At 37.7% G+C, this 21,790-nt stretch overlaps 1 protein-coding gene and 1 long non-coding RNA gene across 5 annotated transcripts in view; one reads left to right on the top strand and one right to left on the bottom strand.

Moving 5' to 3' along the window:
- The window catches only part of SNX16 (sorting nexin 16), a 38,929-nt gene extending 23,481 nt beyond the window's left edge, over window positions 1-15,448 (bottom strand). Inside the window, exons 1-4 of one of the 4 annotated variants that reach the window (XM_057736122.1) lie at window positions 15,294-15,448; window positions 13,348-13,589; window positions 13,115-13,254; window positions 6,731-6,817 (exon numbers count right to left, since the gene is read on the bottom strand). In XM_057736122.1, coding sequence (XP_057592105.1) covers window positions 6,731-6,817; window positions 13,115-13,254; window positions 13,348-13,489 — 369 coding nt within the window. In that variant the 5' untranslated portion in view covers window positions 13,490-13,589; window positions 15,294-15,448. Of the gene's footprint in view, window positions 1-6,730; window positions 6,818-13,114; window positions 13,590-14,806; window positions 14,927-15,293 lie in introns of those variants that run through there. The other 3 variants (XM_057736119.1, XM_057736120.1, XM_057736121.1) reach the window with 3 other exon arrangements.
- A 99-nt stretch (window positions 15,449-15,547) lies between these two features.
- LOC130854599 (uncharacterized) overlaps window positions 15,548-21,790 on the top strand; it is a 47,918-nt gene continuing 41,675 nt past the window's right edge. Inside the window, exon 1 of the long non-coding RNA XR_009054060.1 lies at window positions 15,548-15,621. This is a non-coding gene — a long non-coding RNA (uncharacterized LOC130854599). The remainder of the gene's footprint in view (window positions 15,622-21,790) is intronic.

Raw genomic sequence — 21,790 nt, 5'->3', positions numbered from 1 at the left:
GAATTCTTTATATGCTCTAGATACAAGGCCTCTGTCAGGTATGTATGTGACAAATATATTCTCCCAGACTGTGGCTTGACTTTTCATGTTAACAGTCTTAACAGAGCACATTTAAATTTTAATGTTACCTAATTCATCCATTTTTTTCTTTATGGTTTATGCTGTTTTAGATACTATCTAAGAAATCTGTGCTCACTCCCAGGTTGCAAAAATTTTCTTCCATGTTTTTTCCTAGATGTTTATAGTTTCAGCTTTTACATTTAGGCTTATAATCAATTTTGCAAATCTGGCTTAAATTTTACTTTCTTAGGGAAGACTTTTCCACCTTCTAAGCTAGGATAGATTTCCCTTTGTACACTCTGATCAAGTGACTATAACTGGATAACAAGTTACTTCAAAACTCAGTGGTATAAAATAACCATTTATTAGGCCACAGACTCTGTGGGCTGGTAATTCATACAGGGGATGGTGAGGATGGGTTATTTTTGTTTCACGATGAATTAGAACCTCAGCTGGAAACGAAGTTGGGAGCCGGAAGCATCTGAAGTTCATTCCCACATATTTATACTGGATCATGCTGCTTGTTGACTGAGACATTAGCTGGAGCTGTCAGTTACAAGCCTAACATGGCCCCTGCATGTATCTTGGACTTTCTCACAGTAGAGAGGCTGGGTTTCAAAGGGGAACATCCCAAGAGAGAAAGCCAGGATGTATGCTTCTTATGATCTAGTCTCACCATCACACAGCATCAGTTCCACTGTCCTCTATTTGTTAGATTAGCCACAAGCTCACCCACTTTCAAGGGAGAGAGGAAACAGATTCTACTTCTTGATAGTCAGTGGCAAGATTCTGGAAGAGCATATGGGACTCAGAATATTGCTGCAGACATTTTTAGAAAAGGCAATCTGCCACACATTCTCAAATCATTAAATTATTTTTTAATGACATTTATCATGATGTAAATTAAGTAACATTTATGTAATTTTGGACTGTCCTACCAGATCAGTCATTCTAAACCTTGGCTGCACACTAGAATTACCCAAGGAACTTTGAGTAAGAACTCATAATGTAGAGATGTTGTGAGGGCTCCATTGTAGAACAACTCCCTCTTTTCTGAGGATAACTAATGAGGATCTTATATTAATGACTGTGTCCTACCTCTGACATATTTGGATTTAATTAGTTGGGATATGGCCTGGGCACTGTAATTTTAAAAAGTTTTCCAGGGAAGTCCAAAGTACAGCTAAGACTGAGAATCACTTTACATTGCAATGACTCTGTCTTATTCATAGTTGTACCCCTGATGTCTAGCATAATGCCTGCTCCATTAAAAGCAGTCAACAGTATGTTCAATAAATCTGAATGAAATGAAACCATGTACATTCACATTTCTATACTTAAATATAAGACAAAATATCACAATGTAAGAAAAAAACTAGCAAAAGAGAAAAAGTCACAGGGCAAAATGTTAAATAAAAATATAAAACATAACATTCTGTCTATATTTCTATACTGAAAACCCTGATTTGATTTCAAGATGTAAATAGATAATTTAGACCTTGGAGTCTGGTTGTTTACTGTGTTTGCAATGAAAGGAATAACAGCCATAAGGAGGAAATAAAAATAGTCTTTTTATTAATTTCAACCTTTAAAATTTAAATGTCACATATGTCCACATGCGTGGTTAGATTTTTTTCCCCTTAAAAAAAAATCCTCAGAAGAGTGAGGTGTTCCACAATTGAGCTCTCACAAAGTGTTTATGAGTGCTAAATGACTCAAAGTGTAGAAAAATTTATACCAAGTTTATACTTACAGAGACATCAAATTGCTCATGAACTGGCAGCACAAGGCAGGAGATTGGAAAACACTTCTCTGGAGAGTCAGATCGACCCAACAGGAATGACCTTAAGATCCTGACATCAGAAGTTCTCTAATACAGCCCACCTTCCCCATTACACAGTGAATCTTAAAGTCCACATAAGCCTCACCCAAGTAGTAAGAGATTTCAATCAGCTTTTAGTATCCAGCTTTTAATCACGACCAGACAACCAAGAATTACTACACACCATTACTTAACATGGAAGACAAACAGAAAAAAGTAACTCAGTGAACACAGGCAACACAAGGAGAAAACAACAGAAAAGAATAAAAATACAAACAGTTACTAATACACTCAATGGATTAAGATATTACATTCAAGAAATAATAAGATGACCAAAAAAGGGGACATTCAGAGAATAAAAAGATGGTCCTAGGAAGAAATAAAGAAATCTTCAAAACAGCAATAAAGAAAAAAGTAGTAAAAAAGGAGAGGAAAAGATCTAGAAACAGCCAAAAGGTCTGTTTTACAAGAGAGGTTACAGAAAGAGAGAACTGAGAACCTAGAAGGGAGGAATTCATTAATAAAACAACTCAAAAACATTTCTCTGAACTGAAACACACGGGTTGCCCACAGAGTATCCAAGACAATAGAAGAAAAGAACCTGACAAAAAGTTGGTGTGAAATTTCAGATTAATTACACAAAGAAGATTCAACAGACCTCTAAAGAAGAAAAAAAACAGGTGACATATAAATGGTCAGGAGTAAAAATAGCTTTAGATTTCACAAGGGTAATACTCAACCCTAAAAGCAAGATGAAAATAGCTTAATGTCTTCAAAATTCCAAAAAAAAAAAATTTCCAACCTAGAATTCTATACCTAGTCCACATTTCAACCAAGTGTGAAAACTGAATGACAATATTTTTAGACATGTGGGGTCTGAAAGACATCACTTCCCATATAATCTTTCTCAAGAAGCCACTAGGGCAGGGGTCCCCAACCCCCAGTACATGTCCACAGCCTGTTACAAACCGGGCCGCACAGCAGGATGTGAGTGGCCGGTCAGCAAGTGAAGCTACCTTGCTGCTCCCCATCGCTCCCCACTGCTTGCGTTACTGCCTGAATCATCCCCCCAACCCTGGTCCGTGAAAAAATTGTCTTCCAGAAACCAGTCCCTGGTGCTAAAAAAGTTGGGGACCACTGTGCTAGGGTATTACTTCTATTAAAAGGAAAGAGTAATTCAAGAAAGAAGACATGAGATAAAGGAAATAAAATGCAACAAAGGGACAAAGTGAAAAAATCCCCAGAAAGACAGTAAAAGGCAATCTTAGGACGCTACTTATGCACTGCCTGATGTCAATCAGTTCAGGACAGTGTGACCCAAGAGACAGACATGTTGAGGATTACCACTGGATTTCTTTTTAATGAAAGGATCGAATGCTTGGTTGAGCTTAGCCCAGAGTTTCATATGAGTTTGGCTTGCTGCGACCATGAGCTGACAATGGTTCTGCTCCCTTCCTATACTCTGCTGTGTGGAACCAACTGAGAATAACCATTTCACCTCACAGAAATACTCAGCTTTCACCTACTCTGCAACCTGGAAGTATAAAACAGTGAGCTTTTAAGTAGAATATAGAGAAACCCTACTCTCATTGCCATATTTCTGCAAACTATTCATCACCAGTCTGCCCTACAACCCTGCTGGATGCCTCAACTCTGAAAGCTCTATATGTTCCAGATCTCGCTCATAACTTTGCCCTGTGACTTTCTCAGAAAAGGCTCTTAAAAACTCCTGGAGAAACTAAAGCCAGATTATAACCCAGGAAATTAGAGGAAGAAAAAAAAAGACCAGCATTCTATAGAAAATTTTTTCTTTCTAAACAGTGTTATTTTAACTATGTTAAATAATTTTCATATTGTCAATTGGCTAGTTTTTCCCTCCTACTATAGATAAATGGAAAACGTAAACCTTTCAAAGTTAGAATCAGGTCTATGTAGTTTCTATACAGTACCAAGTGCCTAGCACAGTGCTTAACTCAAACTACTCATTTCACAAACACTTCATGATTGGTTTTATAAAATGAAAGATCCTAAGATTTTATTTATTTTTAACAATTATAAAATAATAACTCCCATTTAAACTGTGTGGCTGCTGGTGTTCTGACACACATTTTTGAGTCTTGCCAGTAAAATCAGGTGATGGGTGGAGCTCTTTCTGGTACCTAGAAGACTGACATAGACACTTACTAATTTTAAGTGCCCAACTTAGAGTATCAAGGAGATATTTACTAGATTTAAATTAAACTTCTACTAATCTTTCTTCAAAAGCTTAAGAGCTATCTAAATCTTAGCTTGCCTAAGATAAGAAATATTTTGGCAATAAAGATGAATCTAGAGAGATAAAGGGAAGTAAACACTAAATAACAGTTGAGTCCTGAAAAGAAAAATAAGAAATCATAAAGGATGAAATAGCGCAAAGTTGAAATTGTTGGAAATTAGTCTGTATGAACAAAAATTATAACAATTTCATAAAGAAAGCTAAGAATTCTACTTCAGTATGTGGTAACTTCATGATTACTTTGGTCTTCTTGTTTGTTTAATCATTAAAGAAAATAAACAGAAGTAAAGAATTATAGGTTTTAAATCATCAACATTATAAGAACTCAGAAACAGAAAATAAAATTTATATATAATGGTAGAAATGTTAGAAATAATACTTTTAAGTATTTTGACATGTTACAAAAAGTCATCTTAACAATACCTTAATTAAGGATAAAACAGTTTAGCATTTTGTATTTTACCTTTCCATTCAAACTGAGATTTGCAGAGTGGTAGAAACTTTTTGGCATCCAGGCAGTGGCAAAGTCACATAAATGGAGTTTCCCATCACCAAACATTTTAAGAATATACCAACTTGAGAAGTTCAAAGTGTCCAGAAAGAAGGTGGGAGGAACGTTGGCAGATGGGAAAGATACGACCAGTAAAGTTTCCTCTTCTAAACATATGTCAAAATAAGGGAATAATTTGTGGTCCAAGGTTAGCTTACTCGGCCTCTCAGAAGTATCATAAACCACTTGCTTCTTTGGGAAAAATGCTCTCTTAGTTTCTTTCTTTTTGTTTTTAATAAGTTTACTTATTTATTGGCTGAGTTGGGTCTTCGTTGTTGTACACGGGGTTTCTCTAGTTGTGACGAGTGGGGGGCCACTCTTCATACAGTGTGCAGGCTTCTCATTGCAGTGGCTTCTATTGTTGTGGAGCGTGGTGCATAGGCTTAATTGCTCTACGGGCATATGGGATCTTCCTGGCAGGGCTCAAACCCGTGTCCCCTGCATTGGCAGGAGGATTCTTAACTACTGCACCACCAGGGAACTCCCTCTCTTGCTTTCTTAAGTACCAATTACTCCCACCTGCCCCAGTGATTTCCCTCCAACTCTATGAACACCTCAGCTGCTGTTTTTCTATTGAATTCTTACTGCAATTTACTCAATTAATTCCCTAGTGTTGGAAATTTAGGTTGGTTCTAATTTTTAACTATTAAAAACAAAACAAAACATGAACAATGAAAACAACGATACACAAAGCATCATGGTAAGTATCCTTAGGGCTAAATCTTGTCCATACCCATAATCTGTTATACAGGATAAATCCCAGAAATGTGATTATTGTGTCAAAATTATGCACAGCTTTAGGGTGTCCTCTAGGAAGACTCATGTTTCCAACAATGGATAATACCATTTAAAGCCTGTCAACTTGACAGGTGAAAAATAGTTTCTTAATTCTCTTTTCTTGGAGTGCTTGTGATAGTAAATGATTTCCAAATTTATTGGTCATTTATATTTCCTCTGTATTACCCCATTCATATCATTTGCTGAATTTTCTATTTTTTGGGTTTTTTTTTGGTTACTTATTTTTAGGGGTACTTAAAGTACTGAGGTTTATTGTTATCCTCTATCTGTTTCACACATGCAGTGGGCAGAATTCTAGATGGCCCCATGACCTTTGCCCCTGGTGCTGCCTCCGTGTTTTGTTATTACACTGCAAAAGAGATTCTGTAGATGCAATTAGGGTTACTAACCAGTTGCTCTTAAGATAGGAAAATTATCTAGGTGAGCCTAATCTTATCACATGAGCTCTACAAAGGTAAAGCTTTCTTCCTGGCTGGTGACAGAAGAGAAAGTCAGAGAAAGTCAAAGTACAAGAAGGACTTGACCAGCTCTTCCTGACTTTGAAGATGGAAGGACCATGTACAAGGGCTTAAGAGTGGTCTTTACAAGCCAAGAACAACTTCTGGCCGACAACCAGCACGGAAACAGCGACTTTGGTCTCACAACCACAAGAAACCAAACTCTGCCAACAACCTGAATAACTGGAAGCTGATTCTTTCCCAAAGCCTCCAGATAAGAGGCCAGTCAACCCAACAGCTTGGTTTTGACCTTGTGTGATCCTAAGCAGCAAGCCCAGCTAAGCACTCCAAATCTCTAGATAATGAACAGGTGTGTTTTCAGCCAGAGTTTGTGATAATTTGTTACACAGCAATAGAAAACTAACACAATGTGCTAAATTTTTCTTTCTTGTTCATTCTTTTGTAGTCAAATGACTTAGAGGGTCTTATTATACATATACATCTTTTCAAATTCACAAGATTATATAAACAATCACTTATATTTCTGTTGCCAATTTTAAGGTTTTCACATTTTTAACTTGTTTCCAATAAAAGGAAGTTATGTGTAGAGATGGCACTTCAAACTATTAAAGTTAAATGAAACAGTTAATTTTGTTAGGAAATAGCAAAGACTTGACTTCACTCAAGTAATTAACAAGGGAGAAAAACACAAATATGACAGCAGAACTCCAGGAACAGATAGTAACTCAAAACTGAAAAGTCAGTTTTAGATTTATTAAAGTACTTACTTTATCATTAAGCCTAGAGAAGTCAGTGTATCTTCTAAAAACTACCCAGCTTTCTTCTGGGTTCTTCTTTACTAGTATTTTATACACCTATGCAAAGAGAGAGCAAGAAACAGAGAGGGAGTTTTTAAAATATATTTATGTAAAAATATGTAAAAATTCAAGCCAAATAACTTAAAAACTTTTGACAACCCACGTCATAACAAATATTATGTAAAAAATATCAGAAATTACTTAGACCATCAAATGTTCAAATAATCAAATGTAGATACCAAAAGCAAGATTTTTTTTCTTAAGAAACAGGACTGACAGATTTGAGGCAAAATGCTTTTTTGGTGCACACTAATAGTAAATAAACTCACCAGCCTCAAAAATATATTTTATGCTAATACATTCCAAAATTAATAAAAGAATCAATCATGCTTGAAAAAACTATGAAAAATAGCCACTCTTGTCTTATACAGGCAATTTAATTTTTAAACTCAGTAACTGCCAAGCAAAGTTTTCAAATAAATTAGATGATGTTTTAATTTTCAAGGCTGAAATACAAGGTAAAAAATACCCATTAGATAAAAGTTTAATTTTATATAATTAGGTACAATTATCTAGGCTACGTGAATAGAAAAACTTGCTTCAAGCAAGCCAATATTTTAAAAAGCATATAAGAAAAAGCTAGATTCTATTTTTCCTAAGTATAATTTTGGAAGTACTATTTATGATGGAATCTCAGAGAAACATCTGGTAGTTTCTGGTACAGTGTTTTGAACTAAGCTATATACATGACACATAAAAAGTACTCAATAACTATCTATTGAATAAGTGAAACTTAAAAAAGAGTAAGTTTTTTTTTAAAGTCTGCTGTGCAGTAACTTTCAACTGCAGTTCTAGAGCTGCACTCTAACTACAAGTGGCTATAGAACACTCAAAATATGACCACTCCAAACCTCCAAAATATACAAGCAGCTCATGCAGCTTAATACCAAAAAAGCAAATAACCCAATCCACAAATGGGCGGAAGACCTAAATAGACATTTTTCCAAAGAAGACATGCAGATGGCTAACAAACACATGAAAAGATACTCAACATCACTAATCATTAGAGAAATGCAAGTCAAAGCCACAATGAGGTATCATCTCACACCGGTCAGAACGGCCATCATCAAAAAATCTAAAAACAATAAATGCTGGAGAGGGTATGGAGAAAACAGAACCCTCCTGCACTGTTGGTGGGAATGTAAATTGGTACAGCCACTACGCAAAACAGCATGGAGTTTCCTTAGAAAACTAAAAATAGAACTACCATATGACCCAGTAATCCCACTCCAGGGCATATACCCTGAGAAAACCATAACCCAAAAAGAAACATGTACCACAATGTTCATTGCAGCACTATTTACAATAGTCAGGACACGGAAGCAACCTAAATGCCCATTAACAGATGAATGGATAAAGAAGATGTGGTCCATATATGCAATGGAATATTACACAGCCATAAAAAGGAATGAAATTGAGTTATTTGTAGTGAGGTGGATGGACATAGAGGCTGTCATACAGAGCAAAGTAAGCCAGAAAAACAAATACCGTATGCTAACTCATATATATGGAATCTAAAAAAATGGTACTGATGAACCCAGTGACAGGGCAAGAATAAAGATGCAGATGTAGAGAACAGACTTGAGAACATAGGGTGGGGGGCAAAGGGGAAGCCGGGATGAAGTGAAAGAGTAGCAATTGACATATATACACTACCAAATGTAAAATACATAGTGGGAAGCTGCTGCATAACACAGGGAGATCAAGTTGATGATGGGTGATGACTTAGAGGGCTGAGATAGGGAGGGTGGAAAGGAGTCACGGGAGGGAGGGGATATGGAGATATATGTATAAATATAGCTGATTCACTTTGTTGTACAGCAAAAACTGGCACAAGAGTGTAAAGCAATTATATTCCAATAAAGAGCTAAAAAAAATGTGACTAGTCCAAACTGACATGTGCTGTGAGTATAATACCAGATTTCAAAGACTTGGTATGAAAAAAGATGTAAAAATACCGCATTAAAATTATTACATATGGGTTACATGTTGAAATTATATTTTAAATAATATTAGGTAAAACAAAAGACATCACTAAATATAATTTCAACAGTTTCTTTTCACTTTTTTTTAAACCATGGCTACTAGGAAATTTTAAACTACAAATATGACTCATATTATAATCCTACCGGATGATCTAGAGACAATTCACTATTTAGGGCCTTCTGATCATCCTTACCATTTGATTTTCCTCCCTTACAGACTTCTTTTTCAGCCTTGAAGGGAGAGAGTCAGCAAGGGTTAGGAGGAATCCTTTAGTTTTGAAGTAAGACATAAGTAATTTATCTTTGTAACATATAAAGGTGAGGAAGAAAATTATTTGGATACCTGTAAAGTCTCCAGAGAGTCCTGATGTAAAATAGTCACGAAGGGGATACAAAGAAAACATTCTTTTTAGGAATCACTAATTCAAACAAAAGGGATAAACTGACTTCAAAACTTTTGACTGTGAATAACTGATGCATGATAAAAGTCAACTTCATATGATAATTAGGTTTATTTATACATGATATGTATTAACTTTATTTTCCTGTTTTAAAAAATGAGGCCTTTTCTAACTAAGCTATTCTTCACAGTGGTCCCTAAACACTCCTGTTTCTCCAGGAAAAAAAAAGAACAGATTTTTGTTTTATCTTTTCTAGAAAGCTCTCCTACTTTTCCACTTGTTTAAGTAGTGCTTTCAATGAAAACCTTAAGGACAGTACTGACCATTGCCTTCTCTATGTTCTAATAGCAGTTATTGTCTCTACTCTTTATTTGAAACAGTATATACTACTTCGTACTGTCTATCTTTTTACCTACTCCCTGTTTTAAGTAAACAACAACAAATGTAGATGCATACACTAAATCATAAGATACATACAGAAAAGCGCAAAATACACTAAATCATAAGATACATACAGAAAAGCGCAAAAATCTTAAGTATACAACAATGAATTTTCGCAGAGTAAACACACTGTAACTAGTTACCAAGAGCAAGAAACAAAACATGACCAAAGAAGCCCACCTCATGACTCTTTCCTGATCCTACTCATCACCCCTCCTAGTCACTTTCTGTTTTTAAACACTTTTCAAAGGCTTGACACTCTCTATATAAGATCTTGCCAGTCTGTCCTAATACTTCAGTTAAGAGATCAATTCAAAGAAATATAACAAGGTAAAATTATTTTACCAACCTAAGACTCCCAAGCTTGTAACTCCCGCTTAGACCTCTCCCCTAAACTCAACACTGAATATATACACATACAGAGAGAGAGAGATATAAAATGCATATACATGCAAATACACACACCTGACATCTCCATTTTGATGTCTGACAAACATCTCAAACTTAGCATTCCAAAAACAAATCCTGATCTCCCCCTCAAAATCTGCCCTCTAATTAAATGGCAACTCTATTCTTCACATTGTTTAGATCAATAGCTTTGGGATCACCTTTGATTTTTCCATCTCCCACTTCCTAAGGGTCTACCTTCACAATATATCCAGAATCTGATCACTTCTTAGGACCTCTTCCACTGCCTGGTCCATGACACCATCACGTCTCCCATGGATTACTGCAAGAACCTAACTGCCTCCTGCCTCCATTCTTCCCCTACAAAGTCTAATCTCAATTCAGCAGCCAGAATAAGCCTTTAAAAAAACTGTCTGATCATGAAACTTTTCCTTTTAAAATCTTTTCAAGATTCCCATCTCATGCAGGGTAAAATCTAAAGGTCTTTTAAAGGCTCATGTGCTCTACTTGATCGGTGTGTTACACTCCCTTGCCTTTACCTGTTACCTCAGTTCCTACATCTCTCCCCGCTGCTTACTCTACTGTCAGCCACAAGGGTCTTGGCAGTTACACGACCTGTCTGGGAAGCTTCCCCCCAGATATTCTCATTGTTCATTCTCTCTTAGTGCTGACATCTTTTCTGTGAGGCCATGACTGATAAAGCTATTTAAATTGTAACTCCAATTTCAAGAAACTCTCTTAAACTGCCCCTCAAAAAAAGCAAAACTCTCTACTTCCTTCCTCTCTTTTATTCCTCTCTATAGCACTTATCACCATGTGACATACTAACATTAAAAAAAAAAATTTACTATCTCTCATTCATTCAGTCAAGCTGCTGCACCAATATTACCTGGAAGAGGGCCTGGCACATAATAGGTACTCCAAAAATGTTAAATTAATAAATAAATATGACAGATTTCATACTTGTCACTTATCTCTTCCTCTGTATTATCTTGACAGACACCACTGCCTTAAATTTGCCTACAAACTTTTCACATGCGTCACCTCTATGAATGCTCATTCCTTCATATGGAAGGTAGGTCAGTGTAAGGAAATGAGCCACCAATTTATTATAATTTCCAAAAATCACTCGCAAGAAGTCAGGTCCATGCAGATTTCCCATCATATCATCAGTCTTACAATATTTTAACTCTAAAGACTGCCTCTTCATAAATTATTTCAATATTTTTTTCTTAGAGGTCCTTCCATACTATCATAAATTTATAGCATGAAATGAAGTACATATGAAATTATTATTTCAAGAAAATCCAAGAGAAAGAACTTATAGTTTGAAAGAACAAGCTTATAAATGCATTTAGCAAGGTCACTGAATACATAAATATAACATATGACACCAAAATATATAAACCAGCAACAAACAAATAGAAAACATTAAAAGATATCAAGAACATCAAACAACATCCATACCCAGGAATAAATCTTACCAAAAGATGTAAGACCTCTGCCCTGAAAACTACAAAATATTATTAAAAGAAGTTAAAGACTTGCGTAAGTGGGTTAGGTTCATAGATTTAAAGTCTCAGTACTGTAAATATGTCAGTTTTCCCTAGATAGATTCAATACAATCTCAATGCAAAGGGCCAAGACAATCCTGAAGAGGAACAGCAAAGCTAGAGTACTTGAGCTACCGGATGTCAAGACTATCACCAGGCTTTAGTAATTAAGACAGTATGGAATTGGTAAAGGAGGGAAAAAAAGGGACATAAAATCAGACCCATACATTTCTGGTCCCCTGATTTATAACACAGGCAACAGAGTAAACACGGAGGAGAAAGAATTGTCTTTTCAATAAAAACCAGACTTTAGGGAGAAAAAAAATGTGTCTTGACCCTTACCTCACACCACGGACAAAAATCAATTTCAGATGGTTTACAGATCTAACTGTGAAAGGTCCGACAATAAAGCTTTTAGAAGAAAACATAGGACAACATATTTGTAACCTAGGAGGAGGCAGATTTAAAAAGTGCTAACTGTAAAAGAAAAATCTAATATACTGGACTATATTAAAACTTAGAACTCTGGATTAGCAAATGCACCATTAATGAAGGCAAACCACAGGGTGAGAGATGAGAGTCACAATACATATTCTGAAAAAGGACTCACACCCCAAACCCATAGAAAACTACAAATCAAAGTGGAAAAGACTTCCCAAAAGGAAAATGAACAAAGGTCTTGAATAGACACTTCAGAAGAGAATATCCAAATGGACAAAAAAAAAAAAAATCTTAAATGCAAATTAAAACCACAATGTGGTATCATTCTACATACTAGAATAAGTAAAAGGAAAATGATAGAAAAATATCACATGCTCGGAAGGTGGGGAGTAACTGGAACTCTCACACACTGCTTAAAGGAGTGTAACTTAGTACAACCACTCCAGTACACTGTTTATCAGTATCTTCTAAAGCTGGGCAGATGATCCAGCAATTTTACTCCTAGGCAGCTATCAAACAGAAATGAGTAGATGTGTTTACTGAGTGACGAGTACTAAAAGGTTCACAGCAGCAGTATTTGTAAGAGCCCCAAACTGGAAATTACCTAAAAGTTCCTTAATAGTCGAATGGATAAACTGTACTATATTCACATAAAGGAACAGCATCAGTAATAAAAATGAGCTGCCTACAATTACATACAAAAATCAAGGATGAATCTTACAAACATAATGCTCAAGAGACCAAACCCAAGAGCTCATACTCTGTAATTCCACGTACATAAGGTATAGAAATAGGCAAAATTAACCTAGGCTATCAGGAGTGTGGGTATTAACTGACAGAGAGCATGGCAGGGTGGGGGGGCTTTTAGGATGTTGTCTGATTTGTGACAATTCATTCAAGTGAAACAAAAGTTCGCTACAGCATGACAACTTAAGGGGTATAAGCCATTTGAATTTTATGTTGAAGAAATGACAAGTATAGGCTAATATAATTTAACACAAGTTTGGAACACGGGTTAATCAACCTTTCATCTTCTATTGACGTACAGCAGCAATCAATACTCACAGTAAATTTAGCTCGCTCTTCCATCACCTCATAACCCAGGATAACAGGTGTAGAGGGTCTATCTTCCAAATTCACTGTTTCAGGATTCTCTTCTTCACCTTCTCTTGGTCTAGTAGAATACTCAATGGAAGAATCTGTACCTGTAAATTTAGTTCTAATGAGGGGACTGCTACAGACAGATGAAGTGCTTTCCATTGAATCAGGTACACTTGTGTGTTTAAAATTACCCATACTTGAGTCTTCTAACTGGCCTTTGGAAGAGTTTGAGCTTGTTGAGATACTCCCAAAAGAAGACCTTCTTTGGTTTCTGTTGGTTGCAAAACTGGAAGCAGAGTTCCCTATGGGCATAGGAACTGGGACATAAGGTGTTGCCATCTTCTTTTGGTTTTTGCAACAAACCCGCACACTTCTGAGTTCAAACAATTAGAGAATGAGTAATGTGCAATCCATTATTTTCTTCTTAGAAATTCATGACCTGAAAATGAAAAGAACATATTGAAAGATTAGTCTTTAATCGGGAACATTATCCAAAAGAAAACAAAATGCTCATATCCATTTCTTTTGTTTGTGACACTGTATTAAATACTTCATTCGAAATGAAAACATGCCCCAAACCTCATCCTTTAATCCGAAAATATCATCTCTAAGAACTCCCGTTTGTAAGGTAAGGAGAGCAGAACTATTCCACACTCTTTTTCTTGACCCTCATATTACTTCTTATCCCTTTTTTCCCCACTTTATTTCTTCGTGATGGATTTCTATAATGTTCACTATAACTTGATCGCATCTATTGATGTAAAAGAGCTGGAAAGGAGGCAAAGTGATAAAGACTATCCTGAAACTATTCTCTGCTTATGATCCCGACACTGCTACACACAGTACAGGGAAGGAAGGGTAAAGAGAAGGAAAGAAAGGGAGAAAAATTATTCATATTTCCTTCTGATTTAATTAGTGACACTAACCAGTTACCCAGAGTAATCACAGTGAACCAGAAGCTTAGAACCTTGTAAGATAAATAATAACAGTTCTTAAAGCAAACCCAGAATCAAATGGATTTGAAAAAAAAACTTGGTCAATTTAATAAAATAAACCCCAGTGAACATTAAACTTACATCCAACAAGATTAAATGATTAAAAGTTTAAATATTCTTCACGGTTTCCAGATCATCACTAAATTCTGCTACACCATAAACTGCAGGTACTAAATCTTCAAAAACTCATACTCGGCAAGCTCTGTTGTCAAAAGGACAAGTTTACCTTGTCTCAGAATAATTTCACAATGAACCAAAGAGAAAAGGTTTACCACTCCGTTGTTAACTAACAAACTGAGAAATGGCAGTAACTACAGACCAGGGAAATGGCACATAACAAGGGGTCTGCCTATCTAACTACATCTACGCAACGCTACTGGTGAAAAAGGTAGGAAACAAGCTGCTCAGACTTTGAAAGATGCTGAAATAAAATTCTCAGCCCAGCACGTGGCTCTGGGCCACCTTCCCCATGATCAAAGATTCAGGAAACTTGAGCTGCTGATTCACTGCTCCTCGGTTCTGCCTGATGGCCTCCCCCCCAAAAAGAAGTAAATTAAAGTCTGCAATCTCAACCTCCTCACCCCCTGTAGGGTCGCCCCGCCTTTAGCCACTCGAATACCCAGGGGATCGGGGGAGGACTCAGACCAATACAGCCACTGACCTTGCAGAAACGTGAGCGCGACTCAAACAAAACAAAACAACGCACTGGGCTCATTAAGAGTGAGTCCACTTCTGCCCTGGCATCAACATGCTCTGAGGACGCAGATCTCAGCCCCATTCTGGAAGACCAAGGGCAGGTGAAGTGGCCCGAGCCCGAGCCACACGGTGGGCGAGAAAAGTCGGTGGCGAGAGGAAAGTGCAGAAGCCCGGGCTCAGCTCGACCCCAGGGGTGTCTGCCCGGGGTCTGATCAGCCCAAGGGTCTTCGGCTCGGAGGACGGCAGGACTCGCCGCTCCCGGAGCTCCCCGGGGCCCCACGCTCCCGCCTCTGCCGCCCGGTGCGCAGCCAGCGGCTCCCAGACGCCCGGCGGACTTGGCGGCGGCCTGGAGCTGGCCGGGAGCTCCCGCCGCGGCCCCCCACCCGCCCACCGCGGCGGCGCAGGTGTCACCGCGCGAGCGCCCAGAACAGCGCCCACCGCGCGGCCCCTACCTCAGCCCGCTCCGCGATCCAGCTCCGGCGCGCTCCCCCGGGGCGGTTGAACCCGACCTTCCTGAACCGCAGCTTCGCGGCTCCACCCACCGCCCCGAGAGGCCTCACGTGACCGCCCCCACCCTTCCCGAAAACAGCAGCTCCCCGGCTCTGCCTGCCGCTGCCCCGGCCGCGGGGCCCAGGATCCCCTCGAGGTGGAGGGCGGGGCGGGGCGGGGCCGCCGCTCCAGGAAGTGACGTCACGCCAAGGGAGCCCGCCCCCCCAGCGGCGCAGGCAGGAGTTTTGGGGCTAGGACTCTTTTCCACCTAGGTTGTGACCTAGTTTTGTGGTAAGACTTTTACCTTCTTTTTCCTAGCTTTATTTTTATAAGTTAACTTTTGAGAAATGGAGGATACGATACCGCGTTGGCCCAACAGGTGATGAGAAGACTACAATTCCCCGGAGGAACTACGGCCAACGTTGGCCCGGGCTTCTGCCCTGCCTCATGGGACTTGTAGTCATCACAAGCTTGGGCTGGTTCTGCTAGGTTACAGGTTCTTTTCCAGCATTAGCAGCGCTTTAAATGACTACAGTTGATTCTAAGAGTGGGAAGATAGAATGCTCCACCACAGCTTTTTCGTCCTGCATAGTTCAGAACTCCTCATTGGCAGAGAACTGAAATTCTTCAGTGTGGTGGTGGTGGCGGTGGTTTGTTTGCTTTTTTTAACTGTCTCGGGAGCAATTTTATCTCAAATAATATAGTATTAGGCTTGTTAGACGTGCACATCTAAAGACTTGAAGATTTCAGGAAAGTCGTTCTTTGATAGTCAAATAATAAAATTCAGACCAGTCTGAAGGTCTGTTTATCATTAGAATTGAGAAATTTGTTATAAAAATCATTCCATGGTTTCTAAGGCTTTGGACTATTCCCAAGACTCAAGACTTGGAAAACTTGATAATTGTAATTTCAAAATGAACACAGGAAGATAATTTGCCTTGTGTCATAATAATGGTTTTGGGTTGATAATATTGCTCTTCCAGTGTGAATGAGACATAAAGAGAATTCTATAGAAACAGTAGACTAAAACATGAGATAGTTTTCGGGATATACTTGACAGTCTTGGCCGGGAGGTGGCAGTTGTATCTATGAGTTCTGTAAGTTAATAAAGGTATAGAAAGAAAAGTAAAAGGAGCTTTGGAATATTTCCCTCACTTGAGGTCAGAACTTAAGGTGGTAGCAAAAGATACTTTTGATGTGGGAAATCTGATAATCTAATATCAAGGAAGCCAAGGACTATTAATCTTTTAAGAAGTAAAGGTAGTCATATCAACAAATTGAAGGAGAAAAACCACATGATCATCTCAATAGATGCGGAAAAAGCTTTTGACAAAATTCAACATCCATTTATGATAAAAACTCTCCAGAAAATGGGCATAGAAGCAAATTACCTCAACATAATAAAAGCCATATATGACAAACCAAAAGCCAGCATCTTTCTAAATGGTGAAAAACTGAAAGAATTCCCTCTAAGAACAGGAACAAGACAAGGGTGCCCACTCTCACCATTATCATTCAACATAGTATTGGAAGTTTTACTCACAGCAATCAGAGAAGAAAATGAAATAAAAGGAATCCCAGTTGGAAAAGAAGAAGTAAAATTGTCACTCTTTGCAGATGACATGATATTATACATAGAAAACCCTAAAGACTCTACCAGAAAACGGCTAGCACTAATTGATGAATTTAGTAAAGTAGCAGGATACAAAATAAAATGTGCAGAAATCTCTTGCATTCCTATACACTAGCAATGAAAGAGCAGAAAGAGAAATTAAGGAAACTCTCCCATTTACCTTGCAACAAAAAGAATAAAATACCTAGGAATAAACCTGCCTAAGGAGGCAAAAGACCTGTATGCAGAAAACTATAAGACACTGATGAAAGAAGTCAAAGATGATACAAATAGATGGAGGGATATACCATGTTCTTGGATTGGAAGAATTAACATTGTGAAAATGACTATCCTACCCAAAACAATTTACAGATTCAATGCAATCCCTATCAAATTACCAATGGCATTTTTCACAGAACTAGAGCAAGAAATCTTACGATTTGTATGGAAACGCAAAAGACCCCGAATAGCCAAAGCAATCTTGAGAAGGAGAGATGAAGTTGGTGGAATTAGGCTTCCTGACTTCAATCTATACTACAAGGCCACAGTGATCAAGACAGTATGGTACTGGTACACAAATAGAAAGGAAAATCAATGGAACAGAATAGAGAACTCAGAGGTAAACCCACGCACATATGGGCATCTTATCTTTGACAAAGGAGGCAAGAATACACGATGGAAAAAAGACTGCCTCTTCAATAAATGGTGCTTGGAAAATTGGACAGCAACATGTAAAAGAATGAAATTAGAACACTTCCTAACACCATACACAAAAATAAACTCCAAATGGATTAAAGACCTAAATGTAAGATCAGCCACTATAAAACTCCTTGAGGAAAACATAGGCAGAATACTCTATGCCATACATCAAAGCAAGATCCTTTTTGACCCACCTTCTAGAATAATGGAAATAAAATCAAGAATAAACAAATGGGACCTAATGAAACTTAAAAGCATTTGCACAGCAAAAGAAACCATAAACAAGAAGACAGCCCTCAGAATGGGAGAAAATACTTGCCAATGAAGTAACAGACAAAGGATTAATCTCCAAAATGTACAAGCAGCCCATGCAGCTTAATACCAAAAAAGCAAATAATCCAATCCACAAATGGGCAGAAGACCTAAATAGACATTTCTCCAAAGAAGACATACAAATTGCCAACAAACACATGAAAACATGCTGAACATCACTAATCGTTAGAGAAATGCTAGTCAAAGCCATGATGAGGTATCACCTCACACCAGTCAGAATGGCCATCATCAAAACATCTAGAAACAATAAATGTTGGAGAGGGTGTGGAGGAAAGGGAACTCTCCTGCACTGTTGGTGAGAATGTAAGTTGGTACAGCCACTATGGAAAACAGTGTGGAGGTTCCTTAAAAAACTAAAAATAGAACTACCATATGACCTAGTAATCCCACTCCAGGGCATATACCCAGAGAAGACCATAATCCAAAAAGAAACATGTACCACAATGTTCATTGCAGCACTATTTATAATAGCCAGGACATGGAAGCAACCTAAACGCCCATCAGCAAATGAATGGATAATGAAGATGTGGCATATATATACAATGGAATATTACTGAGCCATAAAAAGGAATGAAATGGAGCCATATGTAATGAGGTGGATAGACCTAGAGTCTGTCATACAGAGTGAAGTAAGCCAGAAAGGGAAAAACAAATACTGTGTGCTAACTCATATATATGGACTCTAGAAAAAAAAAAAAAAAGGTACTGATGAGCCCAGTGACAGGTCAAGAATAAGGATGCAGATGCAGAGAATTGACTGGAGGACAAGGGATTGGGGGGGCGTGCACGAAGGGGAAGCTGGGATGAAGTGAGAAAGTAGCATAGAGATATATACACTACCACCTGTAAAATAGATAGCTAGTGGGAAGTTGCTGTATAGCAAAGGGAGAGCAACTTGATAATGGGTGATGCATTAGAGGGCCAGGACAGGGATAGTGGGAGGGAGCCGCGGGAGGGAGGGGATATGGAGATATATGTATAAATACAGCTGATTCACTTTGGTCTACCTCAAAAGCTGGTAAAAGAATGTAAAGCAATTATTTTCCAATAAAGAGTTTGAAAAAAAAAAAAAAAAGAAGTAAAGGTATACAGATATCCCAGTGAGGAGGAGAAAAAAGATCTAGAAAAGATCATTGGAATTGTCCAGGAAGAACTTCCTTCACAAATTATTGAAAGGAGCATATAGGATATACATACTATATGTATCCTTTATCTTCCAGAATATCTGATATAGATGAACGTCTAGGTTTTACTTTTAGAAAATGAGCTGAACGTTTCTTAAAAATATTTTAAAGAAATGTAATTGACATTATATTAGTTTCAAGTGTACAACATGATTCAATATTTGTATATGATCACCACCATTACAAGTCTAGTTAACATCTGTCACCATACAGTTACAACTTTTTTCTCATGTGATGAAGGCTTTTAAGACTTACTCTCTTAGCAACTTTAAATATGTGATATAGTTTTATTAACTATAGTTACCATGCTGTACGTTACATCCCCATGGCTTATTTATTTTATAACTGGCAGTTTATACCTTGTGACCGCCTTCACTCATTTCACCTACACCTCCCACCTCTGGCAACCCCAATCTGTTCTCTGTATTGATGAGCTTGGTGTTTTGTTATGTTTTTAATTCTACATATAAGTGAGATTGCATGTTATTTTTTTTTTTCTGTCTGAGTTATTTCACTTAGCATAATGCCTTCAAGGTCAATCCATATTGTCCCAAATGGGAAATTTTCATTTTTTATGGCTGCATAGTATTCCTGTGTGTGTGTGTGTGTGTGTGTGTGTGTGTGTGTGTATGTATCACATCTTTATCCATTCATCCATAGATGGACACTTAGATTGTTCCCATATATTAGCTGTTGTAAATAGTGCTGCAGTGAACTTGGGGGTGCCTGTATCTTTCTGAATTAGTATTTTTTTTTCCTTTGGATAAATACCCAGAAATGGAATTGCTGGATAATATGATAGTTCTATTTTTAATTTTTTAAGAAACCTCCATACTGTTTTCCATAGTGGTTGCACCAACTTACATTTCCACCACCAGTGCACAAGTGTTCCCTTTTCTCCACATCCTTACCAGCACTTGTTATTTCTTGTCTTTTTGATAATAGTCATCCTATTATCTCATTGTGGTTTTGATTTGCATTTCCCTGGTGATTAGTGATATTGAACATCTTTTCATGTGCCTGTTGGCCATCTGTATGTCTCCTTTGGAAAAATGTCCATTTAGATCCTCTATCCATTCTTAATTGGGTTGTTTGCTTTTTTGCTATTGAGTTGTATGAGTTCTTCATATATTTTGGATATTAACCCCTTATCAGATATATTATTTGCAAATATTTTCTCCCATTCACTTTCTTGATGGTTTCTTTTGCTGTGTAGAAGCTTTTTAGGTTGATGTAGTTCTCACTAGTTTATTTTTGCTTTTATTACCTTTGCTTTTGGAGTCAGATCTAAAAAATCATCGCCAAGAGTAACGTCAAGGAGCTTACTGCCCATGTGTTCTTCTGGGAGTTTTATGGTTTCAGGTCTTACAGTCAAGTCTTTAATCCATTTTGAGTTAATTTTGTGTATGGTATAGTAGTTTAGTTTCATTCTTTTGAATATGGCTATACAGTTGTCTCAACACCATTTATTGAAGAGACTGTCTTTTCCCCATTGTTTAATATATTCTTGGCCCCTTTTTTGTAAATTAATTGACCACATATGCATGGGTTTATTTCTGGGCTCTGGAACCTCCTTGATAATCAAGAAACATTATCCTGTGGTTGTCAGAGTAAAAGATATATTATCACAGACAACATTTAATGGCTAGTCTCTCTGTATGGAATATTTTATTGATAGTTAAGCTTGGATGCTTCTATACCATGCACACAATCAAATTGAATTGCATACATTTTAATTTGTAAAGTAACAGAAGACCATTTTTCTGTCCTTTCATTATTTTAATTTTATATAGAAGATATATACCTAGCAGGATGTATTGAGCCTACTCAAGGCTTTATTTTATACAATGATATATAGATACTGGTACTTGGGGGTAGAGGGTTTAAGGGGTGGAGAAGAGGAAAGGTAGAAAAAAACACAACAGAAAAAAAAGTTTGTGCAATAGGCAGGCATCTCTTGAGGTAGCTTCCTAGATCCTAACATTTCCCCCTTCTCTGCAGCTCGTCCCTTTTCTACAAGGCTGGGGCCCTCGTGGCCATGTTCATAATATGTTACTCTTATAACAAAAATTTTCTGTCATAGTTGATTGTGTGCGAAGAGGATATTTGACCCAAGTTGTGTCCAAATGATTCTCTCTTCTAGGAATTGTTTGGGGGGGTGGTGGGGGTGGTGTGGATACAGGCTGGAAGTCACGGGAGCTAAAGTCAGACTAAGGGACATCTGTAGTGCGAAGGTCCATGAAGTCCCACGGCTGAGATCCCTGAAGTTGACCTGGTTCTTCCCCATTCTCTATTGTTCCCTTGGATTTCATGAGTACCTTAGTGTTCTTCCAATAGGTTTGCTTTTTACTTAAATCTAGTCAGAGTTGGTTATTTTGCTTATAACCAAGAGTACAGCTAATACAGCAAGTTGGAGTGAGGCAAACTGAATGTACAACTAAGTAAAAGCTGCTAAAATGCAAATGATTTCTTCTCAATGATTTTTAATAACTAGAATAACATAAAATGACTTTTTCAATTATTACTTTGATATATTGATGGATTCCCTAATTTATGTATGTTGTTCTCCATAGGCAGTGCTCCCGTAATCTTAATATTCAGGATCTGTACTCAACCCGCCCTCTGTTTTCTC

Source organism: Hippopotamus amphibius, chromosome 5, assembly GCF_030028045.1.
Source record: "Hippopotamus amphibius kiboko isolate mHipAmp2 chromosome 5, mHipAmp2.hap2, whole genome shotgun sequence".
Taxonomy (NCBI): Eukaryota; Metazoa; Chordata; class Mammalia; order Artiodactyla; family Hippopotamidae; genus Hippopotamus; species Hippopotamus amphibius.
Note: the sequence above shows the minus strand (reverse complement) of the source record. Positions and strands in the feature narration are given on the sequence as shown.